This window comes from Ahaetulla prasina, chromosome 1 (genome assembly GCF_028640845.1).
Source record: "Ahaetulla prasina isolate Xishuangbanna chromosome 1, ASM2864084v1, whole genome shotgun sequence".
Taxonomy (NCBI): Eukaryota; Metazoa; Chordata; class Lepidosauria; order Squamata; family Colubridae; genus Ahaetulla; species Ahaetulla prasina.
Genome location: NC_080539.1, coordinates 238,977,994 through 238,992,839, shown reverse-complemented (window position 1 = coordinate 238,992,839; position 14,846 = coordinate 238,977,994). Strand labels below are relative to the sequence as shown.

The window sequence follows — 14,846 nt, the reverse complement described above, 5'->3', positions numbered from 1 at the left end:
CATCCAATGTGTGCAAACTCTTTTCTAGAGGATGACAAGGATCTGGACAAAAATCTGGAAGAATCAACTCTGGGCTCGGTGAAACCAGGAGTTCACCTTTGGCATAAATGATGGGTCCAATCACAGAACAACCCTGTTGGAATGAAAAACACAAAAGTCCTTCCAAACAGATAAGGCCGCCAACTCCGAAATCCGTCTGGCTGATGTGATTGCCAGAAGAAATGTAACTTTCAAGGTCAATAATCGAAGGGAAGCTGAACCCAGTGGTTCAAATGGTACAGACATCAGTGCTTGGAGAACTAAGAAGAGGTCCCACGTAGGATAGTGATGCACCACTGGAGGGCGAAGATTTGTAGCACCCTGAAGAAAACAGTGCACCTTTGGATGTTGCAAGAGCATCGGGTAAGCATCACAGTTAAGAATGGTAGACAAAGCTGCAACCTGACGTTGAAGTTTGGAGTGGGGGGCTAAGCCCCTGTTGAGACCAGCTTGTAAGAAGCCTAACACATCAGGAATCAATGCTGAAGTAGGGTCAATGTGATGCTTCGAGCACCATAGACAGAAAGCTCTCCAGGAAGCATTATAAATGCAATTAGTAGAAGCTCTTCTACACCCTTGTATGATTTGAATTACTTCCCCTGGTAGGTTACCCTTCATCAGGAGGATCCTCTCAAGTGCCAAACAGTCAAGTGGAACCGCTGAGGCTCCAGATGAAGTACTGCTCCTTGGCTGAGAGAAATCTGATCTTGAGGAATCCTCCAGGGACGGGCCACCGAAAGGCCTACTAGGTTGGCGAACCAAGGACGGCGAGGCCAATATGGAGCCACCAGAATGACCTCCGCTGTTTCCGCCAGCATCTTTCGAATCAGAGGGATGGGTGGAAACGCATATAGTAGACCCTGTGGCCAAGGACATCTGAGGGCATTGCAACCCTCTGCCTCTGGACTCGGAAACCTGGAGAAAAAGCGTGGAAGCTGCTTGTTGTCCTGGCGAGCAAACAAATCTACGATGGGGAGACCAAACCTCTGTACAATCTCCTGAAACAGTTGAGGATGAAGACGCCATTCTGACGGGTCTAGCTGTCCCTGTGTCAACCAATCTGCCTGAATGTTTAGAACGCCTGAGATGTGTTCTGCTTTCAGGGAACAGAGGTACCACTCCGCCCAGCTCATCAGCCTCTCTGCCTCCTTTATGAGGAGCCGGGAGCGAGTGCTGCCTTCTCGGTTGATGTGTGCCTTTGTCTTCATGTTGTCCGTTAGGATCAGCACATGCTGACCCGTAACAGTGGGAAAGAAATGTCTGAGAGCAAGTCTCACCGCCCTCAACTCTAGCCAGTTGATGCTGTTCTTTTCCTCTGCCCACGTCCACGTGCCTGGCGCCACCTGTGAATCCAGATGAGCCCCCCAACCTAGAAGGCTCGCATCCAATGTCACTGTGATTCGCTCCGGTTCCAGAAAGAGACAGCCCTTCTGAATTGCTGCTGACTGCCACCACTTCAAGGACAGACGCACCTGCGGCTGAAGAACAACTTTGGACCTGGAATTACTGTGTCCTGCCTTCTAGAACGGCAAGAGGAACCACTATAGAGGACGTGTGTGCCGTCTAGCCCAGGGAATGATAGTGATACACAAAATCATCTTCCCCAGCAACTGTGACAACTGTATCAACGGAACCCAACGCTGCCTCAGAACCTGCAACACCAACTCCTTGAGACTGGCAATCCTCTCCAGTGACAGGAACACCTGACCTCTATAAGAGGAGTCTATTATCGCACCCAGATGAAGGATGTGTGTAGTTGGATGAAGATGGCTCTTTTTCAAATTGAGAGAAAAGCCATGGTGCTGAAGCACTTGAAGAAGGATCTTCCTGTCCGCTGTTGCTTGGGACTATGATGTTGACAGGAGCAAAATGTCATCCAGGTAGCACAAAACGCATACTGGAATCCCTCTGACATGCTGCCACTGCTGCTAACAGTTTTGTGAAGGTTCTGGGGGCCGAAGAAACCCCGAAAGGCATTGCCCGATATTGAAAATGCCGGTTGGCATAAGCGAAGCGCAGGAACTTGCGATGCATTGGATGGATTGGCACATGTAAATATGCTTCCTTGAGGTCTACTGATTGTAATAGGTCACCCAGTGGGACGGAACTCAAAATTGACCTGAGGGATTGCATCTTGAACCTTCTGTAAAGGATGTAACGATTGAGGCCTTTTAAGTTTAAAATCTCCCTCCAGCCCCTGAATTTTTTGGAACTAGAAACAGGGTGGAATAAAACCCTGTCCTCTCCTGAGCAACTGGAACTGGCTCTATTGCCTGTATGTCCAAGAGGTGACTGATTTCGGCTTCCATGAGATGTCTCTTGACAGTGTCCCAGGAAACAGGGCATGGAAAGAAATGGTTGGGGGGGCTGGAGCAAAATTCTAATGTGAGGCCATGCCTCACGGTCCGTAGCACCTAGGCATCGGTCGTTGAAGTCTCTCAATGTTGATGAAATAACTGGAGACAACCACCTATGGGCGCCTGAAGAAAGGAGTCATTTACCTCGTCTGAAGAAATGGTTTCCGGCTCCTCGAAAGGGCTTTTTGGATGGTTGTTACCGACGACCTCGATCCTGGGACCCCGCTCAATTGACTGATTGTCCATATCTCTGTGAAAAGAGGCGTTGAGAATAGGACCCACCTGAACCTGCTTCCGCCCAAAAGGACTGGCGTTGAGAATAAGGGACATATCTGCGTTCCGACCTCCTGTAGGAAGGTGATGGCAGGACCTTCCTCTTATCTTTGCCCTCAATCAGAATAGGGTCCAATGCCTCTCCAAAAAGGGCAGGCCCCTTTTAAGGAGCAGCCGCTAAATGCCACTTTGATTTCATATCCACCTTTCAATGGCGAAGCCAGAGCAGTCTGCGAGAAGTGATTGTGGATGCCAAGGCACATGAGGCAAACTTTGCCGCATCTAAGGAAGCGTCTGCAGAATATTCCGTAGCTGCCACCAACTTGTTGATATCTTGGTGAACTTGTGCATTCTCAGGTGGTATACGTTCCTGCAATTGACGTAACCAAACCAAAGACGCTCTATTAAAAAATGAGATTGATGTAGCAGCCTTGATGGCCCAAACAGCCGCTTGATGAGTCTTTCGAAAGACCATCTCAGCTTTCTTATCGTCTGCCCTCAGCCCTTCGCTAACATCACCAGATATAACTGAGGAGGGAGTTAGTCCAGCCACTGGAGTATCTACTGAAGGTAATTGCAGAAGCTGATCAAGAGCAGGATCAGAGCAATACAATTTTTTATCTTGACCACTAGGGGCTGCCAGGGAGCTGGGCTGAACCCATGGTTTTTGTACTACCTCTGTAAACAAGGTCGGGCAAGGAATAAATTCTTGTTCAGGTTTTGGTATCCTAAATAAATCTTCATTAGGATTATCAGAAATTTGAGGTTGGGAAGTGTAGCTCTCTTTCAATCTCATATTAGTAGCAACTTTTGCCTTGTGTTGATTTAAAAAGGGAAGGGCGGAAAAGGCCTGAAACTGAAGGTTTGTCAGGAGCAATGCCTTCATCCTCAGACAGTTCCAACTCTACTGGGCAATCTTCGTCTAAATTAGAATCCTCACTATGATAAGACTCATAATGAGATGAAGATTCAGCAGCCCTGGTTCGAAGCATCGGAGCCTGGGGCCTGGGCAAAGGCACATTATATTGAATGTGAGCCCCTTGTTGTATGCTAGTGCCAGAAATTTTGAAAAGGCATCTGAAAACAAAGCCTGGAAATCCACTGAAGGAATTGGATTTCGTTCTTCTTTTTCACGTAAGCCAGCAGCGGTTGGCGTGAAGGTTGCCTCCGTCCCATTGCACTGCGCCAAAGGGTGCAATTGAGATGAGGCCACAGCTGTCGAGGGCAAGGCAAATGAAACCTCCTGAGTAGCTCCTACCACTGGCTCTTCTTGTATTCCTTCAGTCACCTGATGGGGCAAAGGAGATCTTCCTGCCTGAGAGTGTAACTCAACCTGCCTGGCAGAAGCACACTGCGGTACAGACAACTGTGCATTACGTTGTGCAATTTCAAACTGGCGTTCTAGGGTTTTGTGCCTTCTCTGGGCATCCCTATCCCCACCTGGAACTTGTTTAGCTGCCAAAACTGATTCAGATTGAGCAGTGCTCCTAGTTGACTTAGAACTTTTTGATTTTGAAGAATGCCCCTTGCGTGCTTTGGGGGGGCTGAGTTCCTGCTCCAAGTCTGAAGAAAGATCAGACTCAGCCATAACAAAAAACCAGAAATTGAATCACAATCCACAGGCAGTCAATTATAGCCCCAGGCAGCAGCAGTAGTTTTAGCTAGTAAGTAGCAAATAATCACAGGACTCTCAATAGAAAGGAGCCTTGAGAACACAGGCCTCAGGAAAAAAAGTTTGATCCCAAAAGGGGCAAACCTGGCCTTTAAGTCTGGAATGATCTCCTCCTCCAGCGATGGCTGCACGAAATCTCAGCTCTGCTCCCCCCACACTCAGGCAAGTCATGAATCCAGGCAGAAAGCGTGGACACCAGATAGAGTCCTGAATGCTGCTTCGCTTCTTCGAGGGCCAGCAGACTGCTTTTGCGGGTAAAAAACTTTCAAAACAGCCAATCGGTGCTAAAACACCTCCCCCGGACCGATCTCTCCTCCCATGCTGCAGTCCTGGTGAAAAAAATGGCTGCCACGACCGGGAACTGGCTCTGCGCAGCCTCTATTGCTTCCCCAGCCAGTAACAAAAGGCGGGAAGACTCAACAAAGCCCTCTCAGCGCTGCAAAGACTTCCTGGACCTCAGAGTGGAGCCACGGAATACCGGGCCCAGCTCCGGAGCCACCCACAATGAGAAAAAAACAGGTGGGGGAGGCTTTTTCCGATGGACAGAGAAAAGCCAAAATCAACCCACCAGTGGCTAATTCAATCACGGAGGTGATCTGCATAAGAAGACAGCTCTGGATGGCTGCTTCCTTTGTTTCCCTGGGTGGAGGGGAAACAGCCTGGGGTACAGTACTGCCCCCCACCCCACCAGCAGCCCACAAATCACTTGCCTGATACCAGAATGAAATCCTTAAATCCAAACAAAGTTAGCACAGTTCAAAATAATACCCAAAAAATTTAAAATAAATATTCTAACTAAGGATTTGTCAGAGTAACCAAAATTAGGTCTCTTTCTTTAACTGAGTGAAAAGTCTGGAGCTTAACGAGCAGGAGGCGTGGCTAAGCAGTTCAAATAAATATATTCACTCAGTCTCTGACGACTGGACAGTGGATTAACCCATTAGTGGATCATCCATACAACACAGAGGAAAACATATAATGCATGTTTTTACTTAAAAGTTTTGAAGAATGCCATTATCATTGGGTTATATCATAGAGTCTGAATCTCAACAGTTAGAACAATATTTGAAATTTAATGCACTAACTCCTTCCAGCCCAATTTTCTGTAATGCCTTGCTGTAGTAATGTAATAATGATATTTAAAATTAACTGCAGGTTATATATTAAGGACTGCTGTAGAAAAGTTGTGAAAATCATACAACTTTAAGTGGAAATTTTTGAATAGTTAAAATGTTTATTTAAAAATTTTTTTTGTTGATTTTTAAACATTTTTTAGGTGTCTAAAAGGAATGGTATTGCTGATGCCAAACAATATAATACAGCCCAGGGGTCTCCAATAGTAATAAGGACATGGGACACCTTTCAGATTCCAGATGGATCATTACAACTGACATCTTGGTTGACGACTGTGAAAAAGATCCTTGGATTATTTTATTTTATTTTCGTGGGGGACCACAATCACAGATCTACAGGATACACCAGGCAAGTAGTATGGAGCTTTTAATTGCTTATGTGGCCTTTCTATTGTTGAAGGAGGGAGGCTGTTTACAATGCAGATCTGAAACCATCTTTCCAAAGGTTTCAGTGCATTTGTGAACTCTTTATTTTCTAGTAATTACGTTTAAAACTGCAGGCTGCAGGGCTTAAAAATGTAAATGTATAACCAACAAATAGTTTGATATTTTAGAAATAAATAATGATTTATCTTTGTGAAATCTGTAATACCATTTGTCAAAGAATTATTATAACAGAGATGCTATTTGGTCCAAAGATTACAAAGATTAGCAGGACACCCATATCCCAAAGTTTATAATTTTTGCCGTGGAAACAGTGATGATTCCTCTTTGCTTTGAAAGCTGATACTTTAGACATTTGTATCGTCACTATTTTCCCCTCCAAATTATTTTTTAACAAAAACAATTATCGCTGATCTACTTTAATTGGCAAATTCATACTTAAGGGCAAGAGATCCATAAATCACACTCTACTTACTGAATTATTGAGTTAACAACGTATGTGTAGGGTTGCTGCACTGGATGGAAACAATAATACTCATAGGTATGTTTAACTAAAAGTATTCCTTCAAATAAGGATTTGGAAAGCTTTTAAAGCCTTCTGACAAGACTTGAATACAAGTAATTCTCCACTTATGACCACAATCATGACTGGAATCTCAGTCATTGAGCAGTCATTAAGTGAGACATTTGTGTGACTGCTTCGCTCAACAAACACAATCACTGTGTCCTATCCCATCCCAGGAAATCAGACGCACAGGTAAGTCTTTCATTTATCTTTTCTAAAAGATTTTCAAACGGAACTCTAACAATAAAAGGTTTGAAGGAGTTGAGGTACACGATCGATGGTGAGGTGAATAGAGAGTTGTTGCCAATGGATTTGTGAAGCATGCTGCTCCCCTTATATAGGTGCAGTGTGACCCAAATTTAGTCCTTTGAGGGGACAGAGTTCTTTCTGGCGACTAGTCTTGCTGAGAGCCTTTATTCAGTGACTGAGATTCCTTCCGTAGGCAGCCCTTTCGTTCTCAAAGAGCTGCCTGGCGAGTGGGGGCAGAATCGCAGCTCCAGGCAGAGCTTAGATTCCTTCCCAGCAAAGAGCTGCCTGCTGGGAGGGAATCTCAGCTCCGCGGCAGGGAGCAGCAGATTGCAACCTTCTGTGCCAGCTTCACTATTGGCTTTCTGGGGACCAGAAAGAGAAGATGGCAAATGGTGATCACATGATCGCGGGATGAACAGCAGCCAGTTGTAAACATGAACAGGTTGCCCAAGGCGATCATGTGACCACACAAAGGATAGCACTATGCTTTCTCAAGACCGGAAGTGCTTTATGGTCTGTATTCTGAGAACGTCATAATTTCAGTCATTAAACAACCAGTTGCAAGTCAAGGACTACATGTAAAAATAGCATATATGCATATCTGAAAAAAAACTGGCTTTCCATATGCAGACGTACAAGTCTGGACATAATTCTATGTTTTCATTTCATAACATATAGGTAGTATTTAATCAAATGATACTTTCTAAATCTAATTCAAAATGTCAAGTTGAAATGTCAGTTAAGTTTAATATTGCCTAGGTTTGAATGTCACTTTTGATTCTTGCAAATATTTTATTGTTTGTGATTGTTAATAAAGTGAACACTTCTGAATTCAAAACAGCCTTTTGAAATTGATCTTTTCATGTATTATTGAAATGAGCTAATATAGGTACTAATGATGGTACCCCTGTTCTTCCTTTTCCTCTTCCTCCTCTTTTTCCAGGCTCCATATTTCCTTTAGATTTTTAAAATAACCCTTTCTAATGAGGATGACTGATACGATTAGAGTAAAGGAGGAAGGTGATACAATGAAATGTTCAGAAGCCGAAATAAAAGACATTACTGCAGTGGAACACTTTGTAAGATCGGAAAGTCAAGAGCAAATTCAAGCAGAAAAAGTTGAAAAATGTACTGATAATAAAAATGATGTTCAGGTAAGAGAAATGTCTCCCATCCTATTTTTTTCATCCTGGTGTGGTGTATATGGAATGGAAGGAGGAAAAACAATGTAGGCCATTGTGAACAAAAGGCAGGATAAAAATAGTTACAAATAAATAACATAGAATAATACATGGTGTCTCTTAATTATATTTGAATCAGTTTTGTCGGTGTTCTTAAAATGCACAAATTGTGATTCTCTTTTGTTTGCACCTTTGCTTTAATCTACCCTTTTCTTATTATTGTGCTTTTTAATTTTTTAAGTAGGTCTGAAAATATGGGTGTACATTTTTCAGAAGGGAAAGAAGGGTGTATTGGTAGCAATATATATTTTGTATTGGTGAGTCGTCATATTAATATAATATCAGAAGTCCAAAACATGCTGAATTGATCAACTTTCACTTCAAATAGGAAATACATGCTCTTTAAAACCAAAAACCAGGTTGGTTAATTTCAGTTGAATTTAAGCTTTCTACTTCAAAGTTGCAATTCCTAACCAAAGCAGTTTAATTTCATTGGTTTCAGCATTTCTTTAAAAAGAACTTTAAGTGAGTGAGTAATCTAAAGAGAATTGTTCCTAAAACCATGAATGGCTAGTTTTGATTGCAGCCTTTTTTACTTTCTGCTTTTCTATATAATAGTATTTTAATGTGCAGCTTCGACATGTTTGCTTAGTCAAACATCTATTTTTTTCCTTAACCTCCTTAAGTTTTCTGGAATTCTGCATTAGTTTTAGAAAAATATCGGCCATGTAGAAGGTAAGGTTGATTAGGAGCATCTCCTGTGATTTTTTAATTTTTTCCATACTCCCATGCAATTAAAAAGAGACTTCACCTTCTTTCGAACAGTCCTGTGTAAACAAGAAAATTGATGAATACTTCACTCCCTTCTTCTTTTTTTAAGAGTTGTCATTGCCAAAAAGTCTGGGGCAGCAACAATGTATTCTGTATTCCGGATGTATTCTGGAATCCATCTTGTCAATACTTTTATTAACTTCCTTTTCTCTCCTCCCCCTTCTTCTTCCCAATATATTGTTAGTGACGCAAGGCTCTATGAATGAGTATATTTTTCTTTTATTTAATTCCTGAAGAGCCTTTTACATTATCTGCCATTTCAATAAGCATAATGTTTATCTTTGGAAAATAACTTTTTATTTTATGATGAAGAATTGCCACCTGCCTTTCTCTGAAGAGTGAGATTCTCAAAATGTTAATAGCAAAACTCAAATTCTGCAGTTCTATTGCTCGATAGCAGCTAAACTACAAGCTGTCCTCTGTTTATAAGAAATCACTTTCCAGTCATGATAGTGAATTAGAAATGCAAGAAGCAGAGCAAGTTGCTTATTTCTTAAAGCATAGTATCGATGTAGATAGAAACAGAGTGTGACAAAATATAGGTAGTCCTTGGGTTATGACGACTCATTGAACGATTATTCAAAGTGCTAATGGTGCTGAATAAGGCAAATTTACAAAATGGACCTGAGGTCACACAATCGCAATTTGAACAACAGCCTTGCAGTTAAAGTAGTTATGGCTTTCTGCTGTTACATGATCACCATTTGCGACCTTCCCTGCCAGCTTCCCACAAGTCAAGTCAGTGGGGAAGCTGGCAGGAGGTCACAAGTTGCCCTGGTAAATTGCTCTCATTCTCACCGCTTTTTCCCCCAAGGACCCCTCAGACAACAGGACAAGTGCAGCTCCAGGTGGGCATCTGCTCACTAGCTTGCAACACCTGCCTGCACTCATGCTGTAGCATGTCTTCCCCATACACCTGCCACAGCAGCCACCCGCTTTGTAGACTGCATTGTTTAGCAGTGGAAATTCTTGTCCCAATTACCATTGATAAGCAAGAATATCTGCTAAGACACAGTCCCCACTTCGTTCGGTAGGTAAATATATATAGCATTGTTTTCTGTGTCTCTATAAATTGTTCACTGAAATATTTAAAAATGTGTTTTTGCAAATAGATCTTAGTTGCAAGTGCCGTGGGTAATTTATGCGCTAAAATATAATATTACAAAATATTCACTAGGTCGCCCTATTATTTATCTCAATGTTTGAACAATGTTAATTGTAGTCAGAGAAAGTTTTTCAAAGTACAATATTATATTGTGTTTGAGTCCAGGTGTTTGGCTATATTGGACTACTGATCTTAGGGATCAGCTATAACACAGTGTCAACCTTCCTTGATAATAACTTTGGTGCAAAGCAAGATTCAGGTATCTGGTATAGCAGGAGTCCCCAACCCCAAGGCTGCCGCCCAATACTAGACCGTAGCCTATTTGCATCTGGGCCACATGAGCAATGGGCCGGAGCACACACGTGCTCAACTTCCATGAACAGTGGGCCAATGTGCATGCACAGCTCAACTGCAAGTGTATGCATATGCAAGCATGCCAGCCTGCTACTTGTGCAAGTCGAGCTGCAAATGCATGTTGACCCGTTGCTCGTGCAGCCCAGTTCCCCATTCCCCCCTGGGCCGCCAAGCTGCAAAGGTTGGGGACCGCTGTGGTATAGTGTTGTTTCTGATTTATTACTGAGTTTAAAATTGTTTCCAGTGTTTCTTTAGTGCAGCTATATTCAAATTTTGTCTCATTCTCTTCCTATAAAATTCAATAAAAGTTCAAAGCTTCTGCTTCAGAGGTTTTGATTATCTCTGCAGCTCAGCATGAGAACAAAATAGAGATGTTTGGTCACCAAGGCAACATCATTTTTGATGCCTTCATCTATCAATAGTCCATAATACCTTTCATAAATCAATTCAGCTGTTTTTTCCAGAAGTTAAATTTGTTGGCTTAAACTGTTTTACTGGTGCTTTAGATTCACATTGGTACATAATCAGGTCATTTTTAAAAAAGTTTCTTACTATGCATGAGATAGTTATTAAAAAGAAAATCCCATCTAAAGCTGTGAGATGACTTCTGAATAAATAGAATTATGCTTTATTTCTATCTGACATTAAACACACAAGAAAATAGTAAGAATGTACACCTGATCTCTTATTATTTAATGATATAAAGTCAGCATTGGCAGTCTTCTTTGATCCCTGTTGATATGTTTCTTTAGAAGTTATGAGTTTGAATTCTATGTTATTTCATGATTTTTAATATTTCTATATTTTTTTTTACTTGAGATAATAATAGAGGTACCTATAGTATACTATATAATTTGGCATAGAGGACAGTTGAATATAGCTTAATTATTTATGAATCATTTAGGGTGGGCTATAACACAATTTTCCCAAGCATTCCTAAACAAACAAACAAACAACATAAATGTTCAGAGAAGACTGCCTATATTTGAGAAGCTTCAGTGTTGGAATCAGAAAGTCCTTGTGGCACTGTGGAGCATCTGTTATCAATAAATAACATTAAGTTATAAATTTGGCTTGTAATGATTATGCTGAAACCACTGCTCTAAAGAAACAAATATGCCTTGCCCGGGGTATTTCTAATGTGAAAAGCGGGAGCATGGTGGCTCGCGTGGTTAGGATTCTGAGATGGAGGTTAGCAAGCCCATGTTCGAGACCTGAGTGCTGCTATGGGGCGGGGTTAAGCTCCTGTCCTTCACTCCAGCTCCTGCTGGGGACATGAAAGGAGCCCCACAACTGGGTGTCCCCTGGGCAACAGTGATGTCACTGGCTAATCCTTTCAACCCGAAAGTACCTCAGTGCCTCTGACACAAGTGCAAGCAAGCAACGTGAAAAGTAGTTATTTGGTCCTTTCACCTCTATTACTGTGGCACTTGGATATTTATTTTGCCCAGTCCTATTTTTAACTATTGTGACAATAGAGCATTCTTGTTAGAGAAAACTGTATTGCAGAGGTAACTTTCACTTGAGATATGAAGTGTTCTGAAAGAAGCAATTGTTCTTGCTTTTCAGTTTTCTGTTGATAGAAAATTCCCTATTTGATAGGGAAAATTATTTACAAAGTGAAAAATTTAATTCCTCCTTCAAAAGACTATCTGTTCCTTATATAAATTATACAGTTACTGTAATGTGTTCCCTTTCTTAGTTGCTTTGGGCATAGAGGCAGGTACATTATGTGTAAGATTCTTAGGAACAGAGTTATTTTTCTCCTTAATGATGTCGACACTGAATGTTTTTTTAACCCAACCCAAAAGGGACCACTTAAGTTTGTGATAACTGATGGGCTCTGCGGCGTCAGGCAAGATGCATTTTCATTGATTCCATTTATTTTTTGACAGTGGTTATTGCTTTGAGCCATTATCTTTGGAGCTACATTATTTGCTGTCTTGATGAATAAAAATGTCTTTCCCTAGGAAACAAGTACATAGAGTAAAAGCAAGATTTAGGGTTGATTTTGAAACCTTGATTCTAATTCTTGCCGTAATTGTGAGTTAGATATGCAGTATTGTGTTCAAGTGATTGACTATATCATTCTGGTGAGGCTACCCCATGACTTAATGGCTACTTTAAGGGTGTTCTGATGAGAACCATTCCTGGTGAGAAAGGACACTTCTGAGAACCCTGGGCACTGAAATCGGCATATCTGAAAGCAGTTAAGATGGAAAAACACTGCCTTATAAAAGCAAGGGTGAAATCTGACATTGGCTTTGTCTTGATAAGAAGCGGTGAGATTAGTTCTAGAAAATTAGATTCTAGAAGTGATTCAGCCTGCAGTCTTAACTTTTCTTTCATTCAAAAAATAATAAATTATAAATAACCCTAAAAGTCTACTGAACTCATAACACTGTCTGCCATTTCTGGGCACAGAGCTTCTTTCTAAATGCGTTAATGAAGTTTTTTTAAAAAATTTCTAATACTCATCAATGACTTCTGGTGTTGCAGCAGGATTTTTCCTTTTGTATCCAAGTTGATGTTTTTGTGTGATATCGATGCCTGCATGAATCTGCACGAGGGGAGTTTGGTTCCCTGAGCTAATGAATCTTTCTCTTTTTTTCAGAATTTACTAGATTGATACTGATGCTTTTGCCTCTTTTTTTTTAAACTCACATTTGGAATTAGCATCGTGTTATCTTCTGCAGTCCCTCTCTAAAGCGAAGGATATCAAATAACCATTTTTGTATTTTCAGCTTTTTATCTAATATCTAATTGATATGATCTACCCCAGGGAGTAAATTAATTTTTTGTAGTCTCTCCAGGCTACGTAAATGACTTCCCTTTGCTCGTTTGAATGCTCAAAAGAGTATTGAAAATGGAACCAGTACTATGAGACTGCTAAATTCATCTGCTTGTAATGGGAGAGATTCAGTCAGTAAGAACATGATCATTGTAGCAGTTCACTGGCCTGATTTATACATTCAACTTAAGCCACACTATGACTATGATTTAAAATAGTTTTTCGTAAACCATGTTTATGTTTTGTAAATTGTGGGGACCCAGGGATTTGTGGTTTATTCAATAAGCCACATTAAAAAAAAACAATACTGGGGAAAGCTGCCCATTAAAGCAATTGTGAAATACGAAGGCCAGGCTAAGAAACCAGATGTGCACAACATGGTTAGTGCAGTCTGAATTCAATCATTCACCTTCTCCTGCCTAGAGAGAGACTGGGGCTTTTGTTTGCTTCAATAACCATAGATCGAGAACATATTTGGCTTGATTTCCTGTAATAATTTTCTTGTCTTCTGTAAAAAAAAAAATAGTTTTTTTTTTCAGCTGAGTTTTTTGGCTTGGGTTTTTTTTTTATCATAAGCATACTGAAAAAGTCAGCTTCTGTTTTCAGACTAAGCCTACTCAGGGGTCCCCAACCTTTTGGACCTCAGGGACCACCAAGTTCATAATTTTAAATCCCCCGGACCACTAATACAAATCCAGCGCACTGCTTGCTGAAGCGCCTGGACTCCTAGTGACAGGATGGGGTCTTTCAGGCACTATCCCTCCTCTCTCTTTCTCTCCCCCTCTTTCTCCCCCTCTTTCTTTCTCTCTCTCTCCCCCTCTTTTTATTCTCTCTTTTTCTCTCTCTCCCCCTCTCTCTTTCTCCCCCACACTCATTCTGATTCTTTCTCTCTTTCTGATTCTCTCTTTCATTCTGTCTCTCTCATTCTCTCTCTGATTCTCTATCTCTCATTCTCTCTCATTCTGATTCTGATTCTCTCACTCATTCTCTCTCTGATTCTTTCTTTCTCTCTCCCCCTCTCTCTTTCTCATCTCTCTTTCTCTCTTTCCCCCTCTTTCTTTCTCTGTCTCCCATTCTCTCTCTCTCTCTCTCTCTCTCTCTCATTCTCTTTCTTTCTCTCATCTCATGGGCCAGCCAGTGTCTTGGGGCTGAGAGGAAGTCAAGCATCTCCCCAAGAGACCGAGGTGTGCGGAGCACCAACAAGGGCCAGAAGAAACACTCGCGAGATCCAGCAAGAGGCGAAGCTTCTCTCCCGCCCTGGAATATGGAGCGAATTTCTGTCTCTCACCCTTCTTTTCTCAGGCCAGGCGAGGAGTGACTAGGAGGGAAGGGTGAGGGACGGGGACAGCCACTGGTGGATTCAGTCGACAGGAAGCTACAGGCCGGAGTTGCCGCTACCTGTTGCTTCAGCCCACCTGCACCCCCACCCTGCAGCATTACCTCATTCCAGCTGGTGAGGGCTGTGCTGCAAAATTGCAAGTTGCACGAACCTCCCTCTATGTTGGAGATTTACAGCCCCACCATGAGCTGCCTGGCTCATATTCCAGAGCACTACTCACAGGACTGGGCATTGTTCATCACGGAGCAGCTCCTCCACCCGGGTGCGCCACAGACCACCAACATTTTTTCGCAGACCACCAGTTGATGACCACTGCATTAGATCAAATCAGCTGTTAAAAGTGTGAGAAATAGAGATAGGGTTGATTTTTGTTTTCTTCTATAGTTGTATAGAGAGATTAACATGAGAAAATTAAAAGGGAGAAAGAATGTAAAATCAGAAGAAAGATCATTGTGAGAAATGTCACTATTTTGTAACTTATCTTATCCTTTTACTTGCCCTATGGCAAAAAGCAAAAATGTATTGGATCAAGACAAGTAAAAAAAATGACTGACAGGCTTAAGCTATAGCACA

The 14,846-nt window shown here is 41.7% G+C and overlaps 1 protein-coding gene across 11 annotated transcripts in view; it reads left to right on the top strand.

Moving 5' to 3' along the window:
• The window catches only part of R3HDM1 (R3H domain containing 1), a 94,212-nt gene that overhangs the window by 29,421 nt on the left and 49,945 nt on the right, over nucleotides 1–14,846 (top strand). For all 11 annotated transcript variants that reach the window (XM_058193941.1, XM_058193914.1, XM_058193903.1 and 8 more), the window contains exons 2-3: nucleotides 5,618–5,823; nucleotides 7,616–7,826. In XM_058193941.1, coding sequence (XP_058049924.1) covers nucleotides 7,656–7,826 — 171 coding nt within the window. In that variant the 5' untranslated portion in view covers nucleotides 5,618–5,823; nucleotides 7,616–7,655. The remainder of the gene's footprint in view (nucleotides 1–5,617; nucleotides 5,824–7,615; nucleotides 7,827–14,846) is intronic.